The 24,967-nt window shown below is 44.9% G+C and overlaps 1 protein-coding gene across 1 annotated transcript in view; it reads left to right on the plus strand.

Moving 5' to 3' along the window:
• The window catches only part of Csmd2 (CUB and Sushi multiple domains 2), a 553,879-nt gene that overhangs the window by 33,541 nt on the left and 495,371 nt on the right, over positions 1 to 24,967 (plus strand). Inside the window, 1 exon segment of the mRNA XM_033767260.1 lies at positions 22,273 to 22,489. Coding sequence (XP_033623151.1) covers positions 22,273 to 22,489 — 217 coding nt within the window.

Genomic DNA, 24,967 nt, shown 5'->3' on the forward strand with positions numbered 1-24,967 from the left:
CCTTTTTTTTGTTTGTTTTGAGACAGGGTCTCACTATGTAGTTGAGACTGACCTGGAACTCACTATGTAGCCCAGGTTGGTCTCGAACTCACAGTGATCCTCCTTCCTCAGCCTCCCAAGTGCTTGGATTACAAGCATGTGCCACCACACCTGGCTTTTCTAACTATTTGAAGTATAAAGTTGAGTTGTAGATTTTTGATTTGAGATCTTTTTAAAATGTAAATATGATATGCTGCTATAAACTTCTCTTTAGCTGCACTTCATTAATGTGTTGTATGTTGTGTTTTCATTTTCATTTGTCTCGGGATATTTTCTAATTTCCCTTGTGAGCTTTTCTCTGAACCACTGATTCTTCAAGAGTGTGGTGCTTAATTTCCATGTATTTTTAATTTTCCAGTTTTCCTTTTAATTTATAGTTTTATTGCATTGTTGTGGTGAACTAATTAATGATCAACTTAAGTGGGAATGCCCAGCTGAAGTGAGTCAGTGTGGTTCTGGGCATGAAGGATCCACCTGAGGATTGTTGTCAAAATGACACCAAAGAAAAACAGAGGAGAAGATTGCGTGATGTTGATTTTCCTGGGGAAGCTTGCCACAGGTGGTTTTCCTGATATAAACTCAGCTGTTTTCCTTGTTGGAGGAGCTTGGGTCCTTGTTGTTACGGGGGATGGCTGCTATTCTCTTCCAGGGAGTTCTGGTCTAGCCTTGAGCATCGCTTCACAGCTCTACTGCAGATCCCTCAGCCTTTTGGCACAGATCTTTCTCCCTGCTGGTGCTGACTTTCTAGCTTCCATACTGGCCATTGGGCCTTCTTGGTGCAGATCCTTGCTAAGGACTTGAACGAGACATTGCTGTGGACTTTAGGCCTTTGGCTGGACTAGTGCAGGATATTGCTGTGGGATCCAGGGCCTCAGCTGGATTCTTCAGGTCTCTAGCACATGGACAGAGCTCTTGCACTCCTCTGCATTTGACTTTTTGGGTGAGTGTTATAAAATAACCCTATAAATTATGTGTCCTCTATTAAATCTATTCCCTGTCAAACTCTGACTACAATGACTGTGGTTGGAAAAGATACTTGGCACAATTTCAGTTTTTTTGAAGTTAAGACTTTTTTTGTGGCCTAATGCTTGATCTGGACTGGAAATTTTCTGTGTGCACTTGAGAAAAATGTATCTACTTTTGTTGTTGGATGGAGTGTTCTCTACATGCTTGCTAGGCCATTGGTCTAAAGCATTGTTCAGGTCCTTTTATTCCTTACTGATCTTCTGTCTAGTTGATCTGTCCATTATCAAAAGTGAGATATTGGTTAGCACATTCCCACCTCAAGATGGAGTTGGGTTGGTTATCACAGTGATTGGTCAGTTTAATGATGTCCTTCAAGTTTCTTAGGCTTTGTTCACTTTCTTCATTCTTTTTTTTTTGTGTGTGTGTTTGTTCCTCTGAATTGATAATTGCAAATGGCCTTTTTTGAGTTCATTCATTTCTTCTGCTTGATCAAGCTTGCTGTTGACCCCCTCTAATGAATTTTTAAACTCAGTTGCTGTATTCTTCAGTTCCAAACCTTTTTGTAGTTGAAGTTCTTGCTTTATTCAGGCATCATTTTCCTTATTTCATTGAGTTGTCTGTACCCTCTTGTAGCACACAAGCTTCTTTAAGATGATTGTTTTGTATTCTTCGTCAGATAATTCACGTTTCTTTTTTTCTTTGGCACCGGGGACTGAACTCAGGCCCTTGCACTTGTGAGGCAGGTGGCAAAACCACTGAGCTAAATCCCCGGCCCGGTTCACATGTTTCTTTAGGGTCAGTTTCCGGAGATTTATTTAGTTCATTCAGCTGGGCTATGATGCCGTGCGTGCGTGTGTGTGTGTGTGTGTGTGTGTGTGTGTGTGTGTACGCGCGCGCGCACTCGCGCGCGCGTGTACCTTGTTATTTTATTTAATTTTGCTATGATTTGTGCACCTGAAGAAAAAAGCCAGCTGTCTCTTCCAGTCCTTAAGACTGGTTTTTATATAAGGGGAACTTAGCAGACAGCCTCGGTAGAGGTTCTGAGAACCTTTCGAAGTTTTGCTGGGGATGCATCTTCTCTGGGCTTGTGTGTAAATTTCCCAGTTAGAGAAGTTTATTGCTTTTGGTTTTGTTTTGTTTTGTTTTTAATTTAGTAGTTTCTAGTTTCTTGCTCCCTCTGCTGCTTGATTGTGGTGCTCTGAGTTGAAGTAAGCCATTGAGCTTTCTTTAGTATCTTGCCCCCAAGGCATGCAAAGTAGACTAGTTTCCTGTCAACACTGGATAAATTAGGTGAGACAGAAATCCTTCCCTAGCTAATCCCCCATAAACTGTAACATTGAATGTACTTTACATTCTTCTCTTTCCTTTCCAAAAGTGAAGCTGCAAGTTAGATTTTTCTTTCCAGGCTCATTGAGCCATGCCAGGTAGAGGGAAGAGTTATCATGTTGACCTGAGATGCCTTCTACACATTTCAGTGCGACCATTCTTGACTTTGACCTTGCGTTGCTGAGGGTACTGTGACTTTTTTTTTTTTTTTTTTTTTTTTTTTTTTTGGTGATTATGAACCCAGAGCCTTCTTACTGAGATACATTTCCAACCCTTTCTATTTTTTTTTAAATTTTTGAGATGGGGGTCTCACTCAGTTGCTGAGTTTAAATTTACTCCAGGCTGAATTTAAATTTGCAGCCCTTTTGCCTCCCTGAGTGCTGGGATCACAGGTGTTTGCAACTGTCTGTGATGGGTACTATAACTTCTTAACTTGTTTCCATAGTTCTCATGGAGACATTTTAGGCAGTATGTCAATGCTAAGTCTGTGTTTCAGTGAGGGTATGAGGCCCAGGGCTTCCTATTCTGCCACTCCCGAGCCCCCTTGGAATGGAACCTCCAGGCACCTTTCCCCACTGTCCCTCTAGAGGGGCCACTGTACTATAAGGTGCAAGATGCTCACCAGGGCATTTTACTTATAAAATTCTTGCTGGACCATAATACACTACCTGTCAAGTGGATGACTATGGGGCATGTGATGGTTGAACATGAGTGTGTCCTTGATTTGTTCTTCATGATCAGCCTGCACTCCCTCCTGGAGGTATACATATGTTCTAGCCATTTCAGGGGTGGTGTGGTTTGGAGACTTTGTCGCATCTATGGGATGTCGGAGTCAGAAGTTGTGGATCCCAGCTCTGCCACTTCCGTCCATGGGACACCTGGACTCTCTCAACTTATACATGATCAGACCCGTTTCCCTCTTGGGAGGCATAAATAGATGGGTATCCCACAATCCTAGAAACTCTCATGGGAAGTGTCGCTGGGAGAGACGAGAGAACTCAGGGACAGAATACAATTTCCCAGCCTAAGTCAGGTAGTCTGAGCTATGAGCCAGATCAGAGCTTAGTTCACAATAGCAGGGACGAGGCTCCATGTCCCTCTTTGCCTCCTTGTATGAACTCCCTGCCCTCTTCTTTATTCACGCACTTACTCCTCAACCATAAGCACTGCCAAGGCAGGGTCAGACTGCCTCTTAGGAAGCCCTAGTAGTTGTCCATAGACTTAGCTTGACTCCTCTCTTTTCTTAGCTCCTTGCTACGCCAAAAGCCAGTGAGTCAGTTTCTTGTCAGAGATCTCCAACATTGGGAATACCTAAATTCTAGAAATCCCCTACTACACTCTAGTTTTCACAGACTGTCCTATTCAAAGGCTGATTCTTTCATCCCATATTTGTTTTTTATTTTCCTATGACTACCTAGCAGATGGACCCTGAGAATTCTTTCCCCAGTCGCCAACATGGTGGCACCATCTTCGAATGCCCACAGAAGAAGGTACCTAACACTGGAAGAGTTTCTGGTTGCTTGAAGGGTCTTCAGGACCCTCATCTTGGAGCTAGAGTTATACAGAGCAGTTCACTGGGAACCCTTTTGAGGTATCTTATTGTCAGGGTGCCTTGTGTGTAGATGTCTCGGCTGGAGTGAGGAGGCTGTGGGGAAGAAGGCATATGCAGAGTCTGAGGCTGCAACTGATATTGTTAAGGGTGCATGAAGGTAATTAAGGGCAGACCTGGGCTTCAGAGGAAGTGGACACGAGGATGTCTGCTAGGAACAACTGTGGGGCCGCTGGGGCAGATTCTGAACCAGATGCCTCCACACCTTCAGCCTAATTGTGTCATTGCCACGGTTTGCATGTGTATGGGCAAAGAGTGAAGATGGAGCTATTAGCATTTCCTTTTATAGAGATTTTAAGGGGAAAGTCATTTCTCTACCACTCCCTGAGACAATTTTTAAATTCTACTCATATATTCTTCCCTCAGTTCATTCTGTATGTTTCTCTGTGTGTATATAGGAGAGAGAGGGAGGGAGGGAGAGAGAAGGGGGAAGGAAGAGAGAGATTTTAAAAGAATTCATTAAAATAAAGTATCTTCCAGATCAAGAATGGCGATCTCTGACTTTCTTCTGGGACAGAGCTGTAATGGAGTCATGTCCAGCCAAGAAAAAGCTTCTTAGCTCTGGCCATCTTTTGCATTCTCCATCCTACAGAGGACATATGGCCATGCCCACCATCCTTCCCTCTCTCTGTCCTTTCCTTCCCCCTCCCTCTCTGTCCTCCCCATGCTGTGGTCCATGTTAAGGTCTCAGTCCCAGGAGTCAGCCAAAGCTGTGTTGAAACTTTTGCTTTGCTGTTATCACAAGTGTGAGAGTTGGTGAGCTATTTACCATAAACATCATTTTTTAAACAAAGTCAAGATGATACCTACTTCTTTGAGGTATTATAGGGTTTGAAGGAAATAATGTGAGTAGGGAGCTTAGCCATGTATGGGGGCACAAAGCCCATATTTGATAAATGATCGCTGAAATTCCTTCAACCTCCTGGTTACTGACATGTGCCTCCTATGCTGCGCCCTCAAGGATGTAGGGTTGAGGGGCAAGCCATAATTTGTGACCTCAAGGTGGGAAGGCGACTGGGAAAGCAGTGCACAGGTGGCACCCAGAATGCACCCTCCTCAGCCCCTACTGTATGCTGATATATGGGGTTGTTCCACGCCAAACTACTTTTAGATAGAGCCACACCAACTGGTTTGGCTTCCTAGGTCTTTAGGGAGTTAGATTCATATGAGTCATGCTTTTGTAAGTGCACTGAATTCAGTCTGTTTATTCAGATTCGACAAATGCTTACTGAGTGCCTACTCTGTGCCAGACACAGAGTTCTAAGTGCTTGGGATGCACCAGTGAATGGAAACAAAGATCTTGCTCTAGTGAAGTGACTGCTTTAGCTGGAGGAAATGAACAGCACACACAATATGCAAGTAAATTATACAGGGTGCTATAGAGTGATCTATTCTATTGAAGAAGAAAATGTAGAATGGGTAGGGGGATTGGAGGTGCCAGGGGTGGGGTGGGAGGTTGATATTTTATAGAGGGTGGTCAGGCACACCTCGCAGAGATGGCAGTGTTGAGCAGAGACTTGAGGGAAGGAAAAGACTACCTTATCTTGGAGAAAGAAGTTGGTAAGAAGAAGGGAAAACAAGTACAGAGGCCTTAAGGAAAAACCATGGGCAATCTGTTGGAGGAGCAGGAAAAAGGCAGATGTGACAGGAGATGCATTAAGAGAGAAGGAAGCTCAGTGAGAGTGGATTGTGCATTTGTCCTGTGCTGACCGTGTGGCAGAGCACAGTGAATGAAGGCTGAATGGTGAATCTCTCCTGGTCTCATCTGAGCCAGACCAGATCTGACCCCATCCCTAATTAGCTTGAGCTCTCCCCTTTGATGGAGACAATTTTCAGATCACCCACAGAGCTCATATAAAATTCAAATGTGCAGTTGGGAACATTGAAACACAAAGCCCTGTCCTTTGCATGTAAAAAGAGAAACCCATCTGCTGAAGATTGGGGAAAACAAAGTGAAATTTCAGATGACCTTTGAAGGCCTTCATTGAAAGGAAAGCATGGACTGAGCTTGCCCTTGCTGCTCTGAATGTCTCTGTGAGCAGACCTCTTACCTTCCCAGCAGATATTCAGTCTGGAGCTGCTGAAGGAGTGAGGGGGTTAGGCCAGCATCTGGTGACCACATGCTGTGAACTCTTTGACTCTGTGCCTACTGCTGCCTATTTGAATCTTCTCACCCCTCATTTCGAGAGAGCTGGCTCCTACCTCTCCTTTTCATGTCATTGGCTGTAATAAGTGCCAGGGACATCTTAGGAATATACCTCGTGGTATCCCCACTCTCTTCCACCCCCATGCAAGGCTTCTTGTGGTAAACCTCTGGTTCCATCTGGCCAAAGGCAGAGGCTCCAGTGCTCTCTGCCCCCACTGCCACCTCATTAGTTTCTGTCTGTATATCTCTACTTCTTTGTGTTACTGACTTACTTTTTCATTCGTCCCCCGGTGCACAAATGCTGGGAGAGGTTGAATAGCCATCCCTAGTGACCTAGGGCCCAGAGAGGTGGGTGGATGGGCAGACATCGATGCTTCAGCACCACGGACAGAGCCTTGCTTCCAGGCAGGCACCACACTTTTCTCTGGATCAACTACTCCTGAATATTTATGTGAAGGTGGATTCCAGAGCTCTATTTTACAGATGGAGGGCCAGGGTCTTAAGTGACTAAGGGATTTGACCATGCCCTTTTCTAGTAAGTAGCAAAGCAGAGTTAAGAGCCCAGACTTTTCTGATTTTTCTTACTGCATGTAACGGTTTCTCCCCATTCTTAACTAACTTTCAAGTGTAGTTCACATGAAGACCAAGCTCTTGAAGTTACCTCTTCCCCTTAGAGTTGAGACCAATGAGGCCAGTTGCCTTGTGGATGTAGCAACTATGACTTTTTAATAGCTAAAGAAACAGATGTAAACCAAAATAAATAAATGAAGGTACAGATGACAACCATAATTAAACTATTTATTTAATAACTATTAATTAAGCAATCATGCCAGATCTGGCACTGGGGACTTAGTAGTGAATCAGATGTTGTTATTACCATCATCATCACTGGACTTGAGAGAGAGGCTCAGGCATAAGCTTTGTTTCACATGCTTTTAGACTATTCTCTCCTTATCAAGTGATAGCTATTATTTTTCCCTTTGCGAAGTCCAGTGAGCATAGGTTTCCCCATGTGGTCTTCCTTCTGATGCTGTGCTGAATCTCACCATAATAGGCTTATCTCCCAGATGGAGAGCAGTAGGGCAGACTCCTCAGAATGTGAGCTGAGATGAACGATCCTGGAGGAAAGGAACCCCTGAGGCGAAGGTCTTTACCCTGAGAGTGCCCTAGAAAGAGGTGTGGGTTTATATGTTGTCTAAAATAAGTATCTATCTACTCCTCCCCTCATCCATCCATCCATCCATCCATGAATGATAGAATAGTGGGTTAAGAAGGCAGAATTTGGCACCAGATTGCCTGGGCTTGGTTCATGTTTCTACCATTCACCAACTGCCTGACCTTTGTTTGGCAAGGTACTTAACTTAAGGATCCTTACTTTCCTTCCTCCCTCCTTTTCTGTTCTCCTTCCCTCCACCCCTTTCTTCCAGAACCTCACCTCTCTCTCTCCTTCTCTTTCTTTTCCTTCCTTCATTCCCCCCCTCCCCTCTCCTCTTTCCCTTCTCCTCCCTCTCCTCCTTCTGCTCCTTCTCATCCTCCCCCTCCTCCCCCACCTTGATAAGCAGCAGCTTCTGCCATCTGCAAAGCAGAGATTCCTGTGCTCCTCCAGGATCCCCTGTCAACACAGTGGACAATGCCTGGCTGGTGTTCACCGGAGATGATGAAAAACGAGCTGGATCTGTTGTGCCAGGCAGGGAAAATCATGTTTGGTCCACAGTGGTGGCTTCTGTGTTAAGCATGTCCAGGAGAATCAGAGAGCCTGGAGGAAGAATTAGGAAGCTGAGCTGCATGGGATTATTCCCACAGAGCAACTGGAGGCGGTGTTCGGCCAGGCTTGCTGCCTCGCCCCACCTGCCGTGCATTGTTGTGTGCCTTTGTTGCCGGCATCCCCAGCTGGAGAGGAAGGAGACCATGTTTTATTTTCATGTCCCTGAGGCACAGCAACTGTGCTAAGCTCTTTTCAGTAAATCCCAGGCACTGACCCGTGGCGCTAGGTACAGAGCAGAAGCGGGACTGCAGCTTTGGGAGTTTGTCTCGGGATGGCACCTGCAGTCTTTGGAGTCTGGCAAAGCAATTGGCGGTGGAGTTGGAGAGCCTGAGCTTTGCTTTCATGCAGAACTGGGTTTGAATCCCGGCCCTTCTACTGCCAGCTCTTTAACCTTGATTGTGTTTTTAAACTTTGAAGAGCTTTTAGCATCTTCACCTGTGAAATGATGGGGGATTGTCATGCAGTAGCCATTCAGGGGGCTGTTGCAGATGTTAAGGAGATGGTGTTACTAAAACACCTGGCTTAATGTTGGTCCCCTCTCACACCTCCATAAAAGCACCAGTCCTTCTAGGTAAGTTCGCATGTGCTCCCTCCTGTGCCCCTGAGTTCTAACCATGTGGTCTCCTCGAGTCATGTGCCAGGGGAACACACAGTAGATGAGCCTGATACTCTGCTCTAAACTCTACAGAGGCATGGACCATATTATGCACAACGTACCCACTCATCACTCCAAGCCCTGACTACCCACTGACCCCAGAGCACCACACCAACACACTATACAGCCGGGAGCTAAGCAGCCCTCCCCGAGACTTGCTGAATGAAAAAAGATTAAATTTAGCTTAGACCCTTGGGGATCTTGTTGAGATCCAAGGTGTGGCTTGGATGGGGAAAACTGCATCATCCCTTGCAACTTAACATTTCTATCAATCACAAATGCATGCAACAAAGCACACCGGTGTTAGCAGTACCTATGAATCTGCCACTGATCAGATTGGGGGTATTTTCACAGAACATTACAGTTGTTACAGCCATCCACACATAGCATTTATGCTTTAAAGTACAGTATTTACCAAGCCTGTTGCTATATCTTTAACACACTGATAAATGAATACCTATATTAGTATAGGAACATATTTCAAAATTTTTGAAAACCATATTTCAGCATAACTGGTCTCCTTTGCAGTTTTGTTCTACATGTTTAAAGACATCATTTGAAAAGGGGTCACCAGGATACCACAGGGACTGTGCCACAACAGAAGTAAAGAAACTTTGTCCTTCAAATCCCCTGAAACTAGTGAAAAAAGTGGGAGTTTAGGTTCCTAAGTGCATTATTCTAGGGAGACTATTTCTAACTTTTATTAGGAAACTCCAAGATGGCTAAGAATTAGCAAATGGGTTGAACCACCCCACCCCCAGGAACATTTGGCAATATCTGGAGAGATTTTTGTGTGTCACAACTGGGAGGTGCTCTTGGTATCCCACTGTTAGAGGTCAGGAACTTTGCTACACACCCTCTGTGCACAGGATGGCACCCCACTGCAAAGAGCGATGCCTTCTAAAATGTCCGTATTGCTGAGGTTTAGAAGTCAGGGCAGTGAGACAGGGCCTGGGGAGTAGGTTCTTGGTTATGAATCAAATCTGATCATTAAGACTTCTAGGAGAACAAACTGGTGCACAAGTTTGTTAGAAATACCTGTGATGATCCTGTCCTTCAGTGCCTACTGCGCATCCCCAGTTTACACCAGACACGTGGCTCTGGGATTGCAGAGAGCAGAGGGCCCTGGAGCAGCCCTGCATCTGCAGCTCAGTAGGATATGTAATCTCATAAAGTAACATCAAAATGCTGCCATTACCCAGCTGTCTCCTGGGCACCTGCTTGTTCCAGGTAATGTGCTGGGTGGTTAGTGTCATATTTTTCTCCAATTTGGCCTTGATCTTTATCACTCATGAGAGTGACACTAAACTCCAGCCCTGCCCTGATGGGGCCCTGGGGAAGGATGGAGGTACGCAGTGTGCCTTTCACAAGATACTTCTTTATGGTGGCAGATAGACTGATGCTTGAGTGTGCAACTGGTGACCCTCTTACAGCAGACTTGTTCACAGTGGCAGATTCCCTTATTTCTCTTGTTGAAATTGATCTTGTTTATTCCCACCAAGACAGCCACTCTCTGAGTGAATTCTGACCAGGAGGAGAGTTCATTCCAGCCAGGAGAGACATACCGTACCCAGTATACCCACCTGTACCCAGGTGGAGGCCGCTCCACCAAATACTTGAAATAGCAAAACCAGATTTTATTGCTTTCAGATGTCTGAGAGAGGCGGCAGCAGGCGTGCAGGGCCAGTGAGAAGGAGACCATCTGAAACATAACACCCAAGCAGTGGGAGGGGAACAGGAAACATAGAGCTGGGCCTGTGTGTTGAGTCCTTTATTGGGGTCCAGGGCATTATCAGAGCAGAATTTCCACTGGAAGTTCTAAGTGGTAGAGTTAGAGCAAGCAGGCACAAGTTCCAGGAGGTCACACTGTGACTGGGTAGGAGTTGCTGTGACATGTTTGTGCCTGTGGTTTGGGATCAGCAAAGCCATTGCTATCCCAGGGGGTATGGTCATCCGTAGGTGGTTACATAGGCAGATATTTGGATCGACCACACTGAGGAATCAGGAGGAGGTAGAGAACTAGTGGCTGTATCAAGGGTGACCGAACCCCCTTCTGGTGTGCAGAAGTCAAACTTGTATTCCAAGTGGATGACAAGGCAGCATAAGATGGTACAATTCATGACCCTGGGGATTGGTTGAATGGCCAGGATGTGGTCTCTGTCCCCATGGAGTCCACATCTGAGTGAAAACAGACATTAGACAATGCAGTGATGTGTGCCCCATGAGCAAGCGGAGAGACACAGGGACTCTGAGAACACACAGCAGGGTGTGTGTTAGGGAAGGGGAATTTTGCTTGGTGTAGAAGTCAGGACGCTCTCTGAGGAGCAATGAAATTTACCTTGTGACTTAGAGGAAGAGTAGAATTGGTGAGAGCAGGAGATGAGGAGCGGATGCTTCAATAGAAGGGAATGGCACGTTTGAAGACAGAGCGGGCAGCAACGTGAAGCACCAAAGGACCCAATGGGAAACTGGCTGTCACTGGAGAGTCCTTTAGGCTAAGGTAGTAGGAGGTGGAGTATGGGAGAAGAGCAGGGCCAGCCTGTGTGTGTGTGTGGGGGGGTCTGTGCACCATCTTTGGGGTTTCGGCCTTTGTCAGGCGGAGCCAATCAATGATAATAAGCAAGAGTAGCACAGCATCTTTGTTTCTCTGAAAGGAAAGAAAAGGTCTGGAATTTGGTGGATAGTTGCTGCCCTGAGGAAGGGGAGAGGGAGAGGAGCAGAGGGATGGGGGAAGGGAGTAAGGGAGCAAAGGAGCAGGGGTGGGGCTGGGGGGAGGTGCTGAGACACCGGGGAGGCCCTCAGAAGTGGAGCTGCGGGATCTCAGTGCGGCACAAGAGTCAGATGTTAAATTCACTGGTACAGACTGCAGAAAGGGGCCACCAGGCAGAGGGCCACGCAGTGTAAAGACCTGCAAGGGCCTGGGCTGTTAGCAGATGATGAATTCTTTGATGTGAGAGAAGCCGGGGATGCGCAGGGGAGAGGGGCTAAGATGCCAGCATCCCTCGCAACTGAGTGCCCGATCTTCTTCTAAGGGATTATGGCAGAGGCCAGTGGTGCTGCCCGACCCTACCCTCTTCCATCTGCAGACCAGGGGCCCTGCCAGGAGGCATGCATAAGACAGGCCAGAGGCTGACTCTAGACTCGAGGTATCCAGTGGCATTCTGTGTGGCCGGTGTGACACCTTCAGTAGGCACGATGATTTATCCAGCATCTGCAGCTCTCCTCTGTGTTTCCTCTTAGGGCGGGTTCATTAATTGCATGGCTTTGACAAATGCACATCTCCAGCCCAGATTGCACTCTCAAAAGCCAGTCTCTGGCCTAATTGCCTTCTGGCCATCTTCATCTGGATGTCCCACTGGCATCTCCAACTAAATTTGTCCAAAATTGACCTTATCAGTCAACAAATATTTGCAGAATTGAATTGAGTTTTCCTGCCAAACTTCTCAAAAGAGCTATCTCTTCAAAATTATCATTATTTGTAGACAACATGATTGTGTACCTAAAACACCCAAGGGGATCAACTGGGAAATCTTTAGAATTAATAAGAGTCCAAAAACCTGGTCGGACGTGAGATGAATATATAAAAATCAATAGGTTTTCTGTTTATCCATAATAACAATATAATGGGAAAACATAATGGGGAAAATGTCATTCAGTCAAGCAACAAAGTGTGCATTAAATGTCTAGGAATAACTTTAACGAGACTTGACCGAGACTTATGTAAAGAAAAGTACAAATCTTTACTATAAGATTAGCTGGGGTTTACTGCTCATTTATAGTGTACTAGGTGCTGTACTGAGTGGTTAGAAGTTTAGCAGATGTTACATTAATCTGTACAGTCATTCTAGCAGTGGATGCACATTTTAGAGATGTCAATGCTAAGGGTTAGAATTTAAATAATAACCTCCAAGATATTAAGCGGCAAACTTGAAATTTGGACCCAAGGCTTTTGCTTCTAAAACCTGTACTTTTAACCTTTTCAGCAAGCTACCTCCCAAATAAGCCACAAATATACAAACAGATGAAGCTGGTAGGTGTTGTCTGAATATTATAAGATTAATTCATTTTATTTGGCCATTCATTCTAACATATGTTACCTAAGTGTCTGCTAAAGGCAAAGTGTGGAGAAAGGTGTATGTGTGTGTGTATATATATATTCAAGAATGCTGCTAAAGCCAGCCTCTTTCACATGTCCTTCTGTCACCAGTGTTGAAGTCAGTCATATTCATAGTGAGTGGTGAACGGGAGAATACTTGAGGTTGTCTTGAGAATTCTGAGAAGGCTTTTAGGAGCAGGTGATGAGTCTTTAAGAGCCTAGCATTAGCTGGGTGAACGGATAATCCCAGCTAAGAGCTGGGTGGGCAGTTAATATGCATGCATGCATTCAGCCAGCTCCCCTTCCGTGGGCATCTCCTAAGTGCCAGGTGCAGGCCTGGGGCTGGAGAGAGGGTGGAGAGCAGATGCTGCCCTTGTGCTCATGGAGGCTGCATTAGGCAGGAGGGTGGAGGGGACAGGAAGTACCAGGGAGATACAGGTCGCCGGTGCTTGTCCTGCGGATAAAGATGAAGCAGGGGCCTGGGGCAGTGGTCTGAGTGGAGGACGCTGGGATTACTCAGGGTGATCTCACAGGATGACACTTGTCCCAACACCTGAACAGGATGGAAAGGTCATGGTCCTTTCTGCACTGAAGGGCCAACAGACACCAGGGTCCTGAGGGGGCATGTGACAGGCTTAGGGGACATCCAGGAGGCAGAGTGGCTAGATCGCAGGAGGGAAAGGCTGGGGATAGGAAAGGAAGTGGAGAGGCAGTGGGTGCCGGATCTCTTAGTGTTTTGGGTCTATGGTAAGAACTTTGGCTTTTCTGCCAAATGAGACGAGACGCCAACAAGGAGTTAGATGAGAGAAGATTTTTCTCAATGAAAACAAATGGAAAACATTACCAAGAAAAAGAAATAAATGTGGCTGCCTAGAAAAGCTTAATAATTTAATCTACATGTGGAATCTAAACAAAGCAAGAAGCACTCGACCAAGTAGGAGACAATATTGACAACAAATACAACAGATTAAAAACCCTGATTCTCCAAAGACCTAGTACAAATTGACAAGAAAACACTAAGACCTTATAGAAAATTTGAGTACGCAAAACTTAGAGACTTCCGTATGTCAAACATAACAAAATTGAAGGCTGAAAGACTCCAAACATACTCGTGCATACATATGTACACCAGTAAGAAAAAATAAATACTTTACAATGAAATACGATTTCATCAGGTGTTTCACAAAAGGAAGAGTTAAAAATATTAAGAAAAGTTGAAAAGATGTGGAGTCTGAGTCAAAAAGAATTGCTATCTAAGCAAAAATGGTGGTACACGCAGTTATAATCCCAGTTCCCCAGGAGGTCAAAGCAATGTAACTCAGCGCACAGGCCCTGGGTTCAATCCTCAGTACTGCCACCCACCCCCCATGGCCTAACTAAAAGATGATGGCATTTTTCTGCATCTACTAAACAGGCAAAAACTTTTCAAAAATATAACCTACCATGCTAGGTGTTCCTAGACATGGCAGTTGAGGGTGTAATTGGCACACATTTTCTGGAAAGTATTTTGGTGACCCAGAGCCACAGCTTCAGAGATGATCAGACTCTTTGATCCAGACCCATGCACTTTTGGAAGTCTTTCTTAGGGAAGTTGTCCAAAAACCAATGAATGAAAACAACTCAAAGAGTCCAGTTCTCTGGGATTGTCCTTGAGCCTGGGCCTCGGTCTTGGCCTTGTTTCGTGGCTGTGTTTGAGCAGAGGCCAAAGGCATAAATGAGGGCAGGTAGAAAACCCTGGTTCCTGGAAGGCCTTACGATGAAGGTCGGTAGCAGCATTTCCTTGTATGGGGCAGAGTGTCGACTTTTTTCTTAGATAAAATGGACATTTCATGGGTGTGAAGGGGCACTTGGCCGCTGTGGCACTGACTCCCCCTCCATCCACATTTCATTTGGAGTTGCTGCTCTGGGTTATATAACTTTCTCAACTCACTGACATCCACTTGATTTTAGGGAGACTTCTAAATGAATCAGACCTTCAGCCCTTTCTAACCACCCCAACAGCACCTACCACAGAAATCAGCCGGCCTATTCTGGACGATACCCCACTAGGAAGCAAAGCTGGATGTGGTTACTGCATAAGTGAACATTCACCCTGGGACTCTGGCCACAGAAATGCATTTTCCACTGCGCTGACCAGCATCCTGTCACCAGACCTCGCTAAGGGTGCAGGTCTTATTTATAACAGAATAAAATGATTTTAATGTTTGACAGTAGGTGAATGGTTGAGTAAATTCCGGTAAAACCCATACAGTGGGATGTTGGGCATCCATTTGAAATGCTATTTATGAACAGATTCAGTATCTTGGGGAAAACTCGTGTTATAATGTTTACTGAATTGTTACAAAAGAAAACCAAGAAATGGCCAGAATAGCCATCAACAGAGGAGCAGTTGGACAAATTGAGATACATTCACACCAGTAACATTACACATTTATATAAAGAAATAAGTTAGATCTGTGTCTACTGACCTGGAAGGTGTCCCCAATGTGTTGTTGACTGAGAAAGCAAGTTTCAGAGAAATGAGGTAAACTACAACTTCATTTTAAAAACAAAGTAATAAAAATTCATCCAGAATGTGTCCATATGTTGGCCTGAGAGCTGAGCAGGTAGAGGAGGGACCCATGCCTGGTAGTTAACTTCTGTAACTTTGGATTGGGTGGAAGGAAGGGAAACTGGAGATAAATTTTTCCTCTTCTCCTCCTTCTCCTCCTCCTTCTTTGTAGCACCTGGGGTTGGACGATGTGCTTTATACGTGTGAGGCAAACACTCTACCATTAAGCTACATCCCCAGTCCCTTTAAAATTTTATTTTGAGACTTTAGTGTCTGACTAAATTGCTGAGTTGGCCTTGAACTTGAAATCCTTCTTCCTCAGTCTCCTGAGGAGCTAGAATTATAGACCTGTACCCCTACGCCTGGGTCTACAGTTTTATGTATACTTGTGTTGCATACAGGCATGGCTATATGTATTGTAAGTATAAATTGCCTTTTACAATTTAAGAATAAAAAGATCGAAGAATAATTTACTGTAAGAAGACCATCCCAAAGTATATGTACAGTGTTATCTCAGTAATGTGAATACTCACAGAAGAATCTAGCAAAACATGGAAATATTAACAGCAGTAGCCTCTGGAAAGAAAGTAAGAGTATTACATTCAATTCCCTCTTTTTAAACCTGTGTGTATTTTCCAGATTTTCTACAAGTACCATGCATGTTTTTAAATACAGTGGCCTTGCACCTTCTTACCGGCCAATCCTGCATCCACCCTTTCCAGTCTGGCCTCTTTTCACTCTTCTATCCTCCCGCTGCTGTTGCTGAAATTGATATATCAATAATTAATTAATAATATCAATAATCAATTAATCAAGCAATAATAATTAATAATTGATATATTCAATAAGCAAATACTTATTGAACTCTAGACACAGGGGATGTGGCAGGGGCTGGGATAAAGCTTCCACTTTCCACATTCTCACTTTCAGAAGGGCCCTTTAGACATCTAATTGAGTGGCCTCATCTGTGACCGTCATCTTGGTCTCTTTGTAGCATTCAATACCTTGAGTCGTCTTCTCCTGTATGGAACTGCCCTCTGGATCTACTCCTACTATTCTACAGGTCCCCTGCCCCCTACTCTGTCACCTTTTCTGTCTTGTTCCATGGAAAATGTTCCCAGGGGCTGTACTCTGAACCCATTATTCTTCACTTCTTTCTCTAGCAGGAGGTACCGTTCGTACGCAGATTCTGAATCAGAGTCTGGAGGCTTGGGTGGCAGCTGAGGGAGCAGTCTTGGGTGCTGGAGATGGATGGAGAATGTTGGTGTTGATGACTGTCCTTGACATGAATGAGGGTGGCCTTCAAGATTTGGACTCTGTGGGGTCTGAACTGCAGAACTCCTCCGTGTACCCTGTTGGCACAGTAGACCCATCCATGGGTGATTTACTGATGGCTGGTCTGTGATCACAGGGTCTGATCTGGAGGAATGAATGGATGAATGCTAGGCAGGTTTTATGGACATGAGCCCGGTAGATCTCCTGCCTGTGCTAGTAAGGAGAAGATCAGGGAACTTTACCTGGGGCCCTTTGAAAGCTGTGGAGATAGAAACTTTATATTTTTGTAGCTGGGCATTTTTTCTGTTTTCCTGGCCAGTTAGGCCTTCTTTTGTGATCTAAGTCTTTCAAATCCTGTCCATTTTTTTTCAGTGATAGTGCCTGCTCTTTATTTATTTATCTATTTTTTTGGCTTTTTTTTTTTGGTTTTTTGAGACAGGGTCTCACTATAGAGTTGAGTGTGACCTGGAACTCACTATGTAGCCCAGGCTGGTCTCAAACTCACAGCAATCCTCCTATCTCAGCCTCCCAAGTGCTGGGATTACAGGTGTGCGCCACCACGCCCGGCATTATTAGTAATAGCTTTTTCTATATTAAGAACTTGTTTTTCTACCTAGCATTTTTGTATGCTTGTTGATTCTGTTCCTATTTTTTGACATACACACACATTTTATATAATAAAACAAGCAATCTTGTAGTATCTTCTACAGTTTTTCTGTCCAGAAAAATCACAGATGATATTGACTTACATTTTCTTCTAATTATTTTATGACTTAAACATTTAACTATTCCATGTGGAATTTTTTTGGTATTTGGCATGATTTGAGGAGATAACTTAATTTTCCCTCTAAATAATTGATAGGTTGACCTTGAAAAATATTTTCTCATTGATTTTTTTATATTGTCTTCTACATATTTCAATTTCCCCATGTATTAAGGCTATTTTGCAGTACCATTTCATGGGACCATTTCTACTTACATTATTTGTGTGTGTCATTTATGATGTTGTCTGTTTTGTATCCTATAGGATGAGACTAATACATTTACTATCTTTATTTTAAAAGATGCATTGTCTACAATAATCTATTTTCCAGTTCAATTTAGGTATCATTTTGCCAAATTTAAAACAGGTCATTGGGCTTTTGATCAGAATTGCATTAAGCTTATAAATTAACTTTTAAATAACTTTTCAAGAGGTTAATATTATAAATTAACCTTGCAGTAGTCTTTCCACTCAGAATTATTCTGTTTCTTCAATTATTCAAAGCATTTAATCCTTCTTTAAAAAGTTATTTAAATGCAGTGCCTGCCCATTTCTAAGTTTACGTCTATGTACTTTGTAGTTACTGGAAACCAGAACTTTATTTTTATATTTTAATGTATTGCTGGTATATAGGGACATTATTCATTTTTTTTATTATTTTGCATTGTCTACTAAAATTTCTAATTAGTGCTAATAGCTTTATAATTGATTCTCCTGGGCTTCCTAGGTATGGTAATATGTTGTCTGCATATAAATCTGTGTGCTTTCACTTCCTCCATTCTCATTTCCGTGTGTGTGTGTGTGTGTGTGTGTGTGTGTGTGTGTGTGTATGTGTGAGAGACATGGGTTAGCTCTTGCAACACAGTATGAAATCCCAAGCAGAGGGGATGGTATGTCTATCTTGTTCTTAACCCTAATCAGACATTTCACCCTAAGTACGATGTAGGGGATTGTTAAAAATATGAATGCTTCATCATGGACAGGGAATACTCATTTTCCTAGTTCTGAAAGCTTATTGTAATCAGAGTTACATGTCTAATTTTATTAAATGCCTCCTTAGCATTTATTCAGAAATACTTCAGTTTTTCCTCCTTGAATGGGATACTTTGTTGTTGGTCTGTCCTTGGTTTAATTCCTAGGTTACTACTTCAATCTTCCAGATATAGTTGGTCTTTAGGTTTTGAGTCTCTAATGTCTATGCGGCAAACTCATTTTCATTATACCAGGGAGGACAACTGATTAGATCAATCACAACACCTTAGCTCAAGTGATACAATCAGCAATGCAATAGCATCGAGTACAGCTTAGAAAATGACAATTTGTGGTCCTTGTTTGTGGTTTTTATTAATCTAGCACCTTTAACCATGTGGATGAAATAAAAACTGAGGACCAGCCCGAAATATATTTATAATGAATACTCTTCAATATAACAACTTTACCCTGGGATGGGGAGTTAGAAGAAGTTGGGGAGGGAGGGATAGATAGATAGGATAAAGGTTAGAGGTGAGGTCAGAGGACACAGGAAGATCACACAAAGTCCAGGGAGCTGTTGAAAAGAAGAGAAGACAGAACAAAATATTCCCAAGAACAGAGCAAACTGATGGCAGCAGGGAGGCTACAGACTGTAATCACGTTCTCCTAAAACTAATGGCAATTGAGAGAAGGAAAAAGAGAAGAAAGGGAAAAGAAAGGAAATAAATTTGAATTAGGATAGAAACAGGAACAAAAAGGGAGAGTAATGGAGATCAAGGTGGGAGAGAGAGGGAGAGAGAGAGAGAAAGGAAGATAAGAAAAAGAAGATAAAAAAGGAAAAAACATTTGAGAAAAGAAAATGATAGAGAAAAAGTTATTAAATGATTAAAGGTAAGGGAAAATATTACTTTGAAAATAAAAAATAGAAATGGCCTCCTTCAGGGCATGCCTCTGTGGACACAGTAGACAGCGTGGACTGGAGTGTACAGGTCTAAGGGGACCGGAGTGTACAGGTCTAAGCTAATTAGTCTCAGCAAGCCAGCAGCGGTCCCCTGAGGTTCAGGCTGATTTCTGGCTGCAAGGCCCAAGTTGAGGTCTCTGTCTTCCTGCTGGGTTGAACTCTGCAAGGTTCTACGGCAGGTTCCAGCTGTCTCTCCCCTGAAGTTAGACCAGGTTCCGATGTGAGGCGCTGGTCCCTCCGACTTACCAGCTATGGAGTTGTGGTGTGCCTTCATCACAGATTTTCTTCACTTTCCCAGTGGGCTTTAATTTTCATCTAGGAGCCCCAGAGAGGCCTGTTTCTCTTGTTCCCGGGGGCGGGGCAGGAACACTGCTGTATTGGTACCTGTGCCCATGCTTGGGTGGCTGCTGGGCTCCTCCAATGGGATACTTCGTATTAAGAGCTTTCTTAGGGGACCGCGATTTTAGCTCAGTGGTTCCTCCGCCTGCTTCGCAAGTGCAAGTTCAATCCTCATTTCTTAATGTTAAAGCCATTTTAGAGATTGAGTGCCTTTGTCAGTTAAGCCCCAAAGTGGCTGGAAAAAAAATACCAGCACTGAGTCAATTCATCAGCATCATGGTAAAGAAAAAAAGGACTGCGTGGGTTTAAAACCCACCTCTAGGGCCCCGTTCCTTGTTTCTCTTGGTCTTCATTCTGCATCTGTAAAACGGAGGTGACATTAACAGTGTTCGCCTTATATCACTGTTGCAGTATAGAAGCCAACGCAGGAAAAGTTCTTAGAAGAGTGTCTAGCCAAACACTAAATAAGTGCAAGGATCATATTAATTATGAAGAACTTACCATGTGCTTAAGGGGTAAATGTCACATATGATTGCCTGTGGAGTTCATGCTCTGGTGAGCAGATACTCATGAAACCATTAGGTGGAAGCATGAACACTTGCTTCTATACTAAGTGCTACCACAGAGAGGTTAAGGTGACATGGAAGCATAGAGTAGTGGGGCTGGCCTGGTCATGTAAGGGTACTAGACTAATATCTAAAAGGTGACTGTATCGAGAAGGGAGGGAATAGTGTTCTAGGCAGAAGGAAGAGCACATGCAAAGGTCCTGTGGCTATATAGTGAAAGTGTGGTGGGCACAAAGAACTGAGGAGGACAGAAAGCTGGCAGATATGAGGACAGAGACCAAAAAGGGCCAGATCATGTAGACTCTAGTAGAACTGAAATGTATTTTCCTTAATGAAGAGCAACGAGGAGTCACTGAAACTTAAGAGCAGATGTGGGTTGGGGGTGACTTTTTTTAAAAATTTAATTTATTGGTGCATTCTAGGTAGGCAGTAAAGTTACATTCATTACTGGGATCTTGTACCCTTACATGCCAGGTGTTGGTTCTCATTTTTTCCCCTGGTCCCCACCCTCCCTTCACCCTCCCCTCCCCTCCCCCCTTCAAACACTTTAATTCCATTTTTACATTTTCTCATATTTTTTTCCTTTTCCCTTACTCCCCCTTCCCTATCCTTCTCACTGTCCCTACACCTTTGGTCCTTTTCTTCCTATCTGCTAAGTGTCTCATTAGGATCTTGAGTACTATTATAGTTTTTCACACCAGAAATACTATTCGGTATTTGCATAAGTGTGCCTTATTTATTTCACTTAGAAGTATATTCTCAAAATGTACCCATTTAACTATGAATGATCCTACTTTCTCATTCTTTATGGCTGAGAACGTCTGTAAGTCATTAGAGAATCAAAGGGGGGTGACTTAATCAGATTCCTATTTCTAAAACACCCCCCACCTCGCCCCAGTTGTAGTGTGAAGACTGAGTTACCCTGAACCAGGGTCAGTGTGGCTGATGAGCTGGGAAGAGCTTGATGCGGATAGGGGGAATTGGTTAAGACAGGGTGACACATTTGCCAGGGATTGTGAAGGAGAGAAACGTGTTGGTTCCAGGGAGGTCATGTTTAGACGGGGAGATGGAGGCACCATTCCATTCCCCGAGACAGGGAGCAACAAAAGAGGACAGAGATTGGGGGGCTGGGGGGGCATCATGGGCCTGCTCATCCCAAAGATACCAGGCCTGGAGTGCAGGGTGCCGCCTGGCCAGGACTGTGCCCCGCTGCAGCTGCGGTGCACAAACGAGAGTCCAGGCTAGGGAGAGGCCAGAGGTCCCGCGCTGAGCCCAGGAGGAGAGCAGGAAGGAGCGGAGAGCAGAGGTGTGGTCAGAGTCGCAGGGCGAGGCTGCTCAAGTGTATCCTCAGGGCACCAGGAACCTGGGAGAGAAACTGCCCTCCAGCCCCTCCAGATGGATGAAAAGTCCTCCTTCAGCCTCCTGAGCCACCCCACAGGGACGTGCGCGTGCCTGAGGTCTGTGGTAACAGCCTCTCACTGCCCTCCTCAGGGCTGTTCCAGTGGCTGGATAGGACCAGACCGCAGAACTCACGGGGCGGGTGTGTGGATGGGACGTAAGGACATAGGGAGAGAAAGTATAGACAGATTGTGTTTTCTGTACAGTAAATCTGACTGCGGAGGGAGAGACGAAGCTGAGGGAGCTGCAGAGTGGAGTGGGGGATTGTTTTCTGAATAACAAAATCTTGAGCACATTGAAAATGGGAAGGTTGTGTAGAGAGAGAGGCAGCCACCGAGCACATGGAGAGAGAGAAACGGGAAGGGCGGCGTCTGGATGGAGGCCGGTGGTTCCTTTACAGGCAGAATGAGGACAGGAGAGTTGGGGAGCCAGGGGAATCCCCGTCGGTGGCTTTTCTTTTCCATGGTGGGTGGGAGGGAGGACACAAGCTGAGAGTCAGGAGGCTGTGGACGGGGGAAGAGGTTAGAAAAGGTCACCCTGGTGCTGAGTGTTGTCATTTCTGAATTCAGCCTGGTTTTTGTTGCTTCTTAGTTTAAACTCTTTTAAGCCTTGGCTCTCTACCTCACAGAATTGATCTGAGGCTCGAATAAAACAAACAGTTCATCACCTGACTACGGGGCCAAGCTAGTCACCTGTATTTCTTTCCTCTGAGCCAAGCACAGGGCTGGCCTGCAGGAAGCACCTGGAAAAGTGGGTCAAAGACTCTTGAGCACATCGGTGTCTCTGTCCAGAGGCTCCTGGGAGCTCTTCTGGCTACTCTGAACTGCTCTCTTTCTCTCTCCCAGGCCAGAACTGCACATTCCAATTGCGAGGCCCCAATGGGACGGTGGAGAGTCCGGGCTTCCCGTACGGCTACCCCAATTACGCCAACTGCACGTGGACCATCACTGCAGAGGACCAGCACAGGATCCAGCTCGTGTTCCAGTCCTTCGCCCTGGAAGAGGACTTTGATGTCCTGTCGGTGTTCGATGGCCCGCCCCAGCCAGAGAACCTGCGAACAAGGTACCACCCTCCCCAGCCTACCAAAGCAACACCTGGACCCTGCACCCCGCTTCCTAAAAGGAGGACCTCACTCGCCACGCCACTGACCTCTGTTTTCATGAGGCCCTCCTGCAACTCCTCTGCTTTCTTTAGGTTCCCGATTCCTTTATCCTGCTTCCAAATATCCAATAGGCAAGACTGATTAGTAGGACATTTTGGAAAACTAGATGGAAAACAAACGCTTATAGCGAAATGCAGAGTCTTTATATTGAAACAGATTTTACATGCAGGGTTATATGTGTGCATACATCTGTTGGTGGATATTTTACATACAGATATATTCATTTTGTCCTTGGATCCAGCACATTGGACTGAAGGCCATTAGTGATAGGAGTATGTTTTGTATCGTGTGTCTGAGATCTTATATACTTTGTTTTGTTTTGTTTTTTGGTTTTTCTTTGGTACTGGGGATCGAACTCAGGACCTTGTGCTTGCAAGGCAAGTGTGGTGCCACTGTGCTAAATCCCTGACCCGAGACCTTATATACTTTGAGATTTGTGCTGCACATTTGGGGAATTTGGGGGAAGTTCTCACTCTCTTCAACCACATCATAGCTGAGGGAGGAGAAAACTGGGTGAAGGTGAGATGGATTTCCTGCACCACTGAACTCTCAGGGGAGGGCACTCACACGGGAGGAGGCAGTCCCACGTCTGCAGGAAGGGCAGCCTTTTGGCGTGAAGACGAAGGCCCCTGTGTCTGGAGCCTGCCATGCTCTATTACAAGCCTTGCCCTTATCCTGCCAGCCAGGCTTCTGGCTTTTCAGGAAGCCAAAGGGCATTTGGCTCACCAGCCACGCTCTGGGAACTCCCAGGTGCTAATTGCTTTTCTAAGGATTGGGTGCATTAACAAGCCTGCCCAGCCAAGTGCTTAGTCTCCACGCTTTGTTTAAGGCACCGTCTGAGTCCCTGGCTTCCAGAATCCTGGAACAGGGTCCCACAACCCTCTTCCTCCCCATCCCTTCCCTCAAGGCAGTGCAGGGGTGAACCTGGGAGGCCTGCAGCAAGGGCTAGGCAGTTCCTACCAGCCTGTCCAGTTCCTGTCCTTCCCTTGATGTTCAATGAAACTTTGCTAGAGAGACTAGAGTCCCTTCATGCATTCATTCTACAAGTACTTCATGAGCACCCATTGTGTCCCCCCTACGCAAGACTCAGTACTGGGGACACAACCATGAGCAAAACAAAAGCCACTGCCTTCACGGGTTCACCTGCTAATGGGGAGTATGGAAGTACCTGACACATTAGAGGCAATGAAGAGAGAGCACGCACCAACAGCACGACAGGGACGGGAGGGTGCTGGTTTTATAGGGTAGTCACGGAAGGCCTTTATAAGGGGCCCATGTTTGAGCGGACAGCCGATTCGTGGAGGTATCATGTTGCATCCTGTGTGGGTGAACGGAGACAGCTTCCAGGCGGCAGGTGCAGGAAATGCAAAGGCCTTTGGGAGTGTTCTTGCCCATCCTAGGGAAGCTAGCCATGTTTCAGGGGAGGCTGTAGCATTACATTGCCACTGGGTTATCCTTGCTTAAGTCCCGCACCTTGTCCCCTTTGTGCTCTGCTCATTTAAGCTCATGGCAGAAGTAGCCAAGGTCATGCAAGGTCAGCCATGAGGAAGGGCTGGAGGAGCCTATTGCCTCTTGTCGCTGCTGGAGCTGGAGGAATTCGTACTGTGGGGGCCACAGGCAGGCAAAGGGGCTCAGACGGTCCACATGAAACTGGAATGCATGTCCCTGGAGGTTTTGGAGTGGTGCTTTCTTGGGGGCATGGACCCTTGGATCTCTGTGACTGTTTTCCTGTTGCATGGTTATCAGTCTGCTCAGGTTTTCCTTTTGTCTCTGTGTTCGTCTAGGAAATTACTCACGGTATTGATATTGTCAAGTGTAGGAGCCTAGAACTGTACATGCCTATCTTTGAAGCATCTGGGTTGCCACCCCTTTCTCCACTGGCTCCTGGCCCTTGTGTTTTCTTTCATTTCACCCGATTTGTCTTGCCAGAACTTTGCCTATTTTATTGGCCTTTTAAAAGGTCTGGACTAGGGCTATCAATTTTATTCTTCCTCCATTATCTAAGCTATTGATTTCTGCTTTTATCTTTATCCATTCTTTTCTTCTACTTACCTTGGGCTGATGTTGCTCTTTTGCTGATTTCGTGAATTGAATTAGTTCCATTATTTCTTGTGTGATAATAAAAACATTAAGAGGCATTTTCCCCTAAGTACAACTTTGACCATATCCCATAAATTTTGATGGGTAGTTGTTATTTCAGAAAGAATTTCTAATTGCAGTTTTGTTCTTTTCTTTGACTCTCGGGATTTTTTTCCCTCAAATTTTCAAGTAACATTCGTTTATACTTAAAAAATTATCTAGTTTTATTGCATTTGTGATCAGGTTATGATTTCTACTTTGGAAATTTTGTAGACTTTTTCCCTTTTATATAAGATTCT

The sequence above is a fragment of the Fukomys damarensis genome, unplaced genomic scaffold (assembly GCF_012274545.1).
Source record: "Fukomys damarensis isolate Sample0158 unplaced genomic scaffold, DMR_v1.0_HiC HiC_scaffold_23, whole genome shotgun sequence".
NCBI lineage: Eukaryota > Metazoa > Chordata > Mammalia > Rodentia > Bathyergidae > Fukomys > Fukomys damarensis.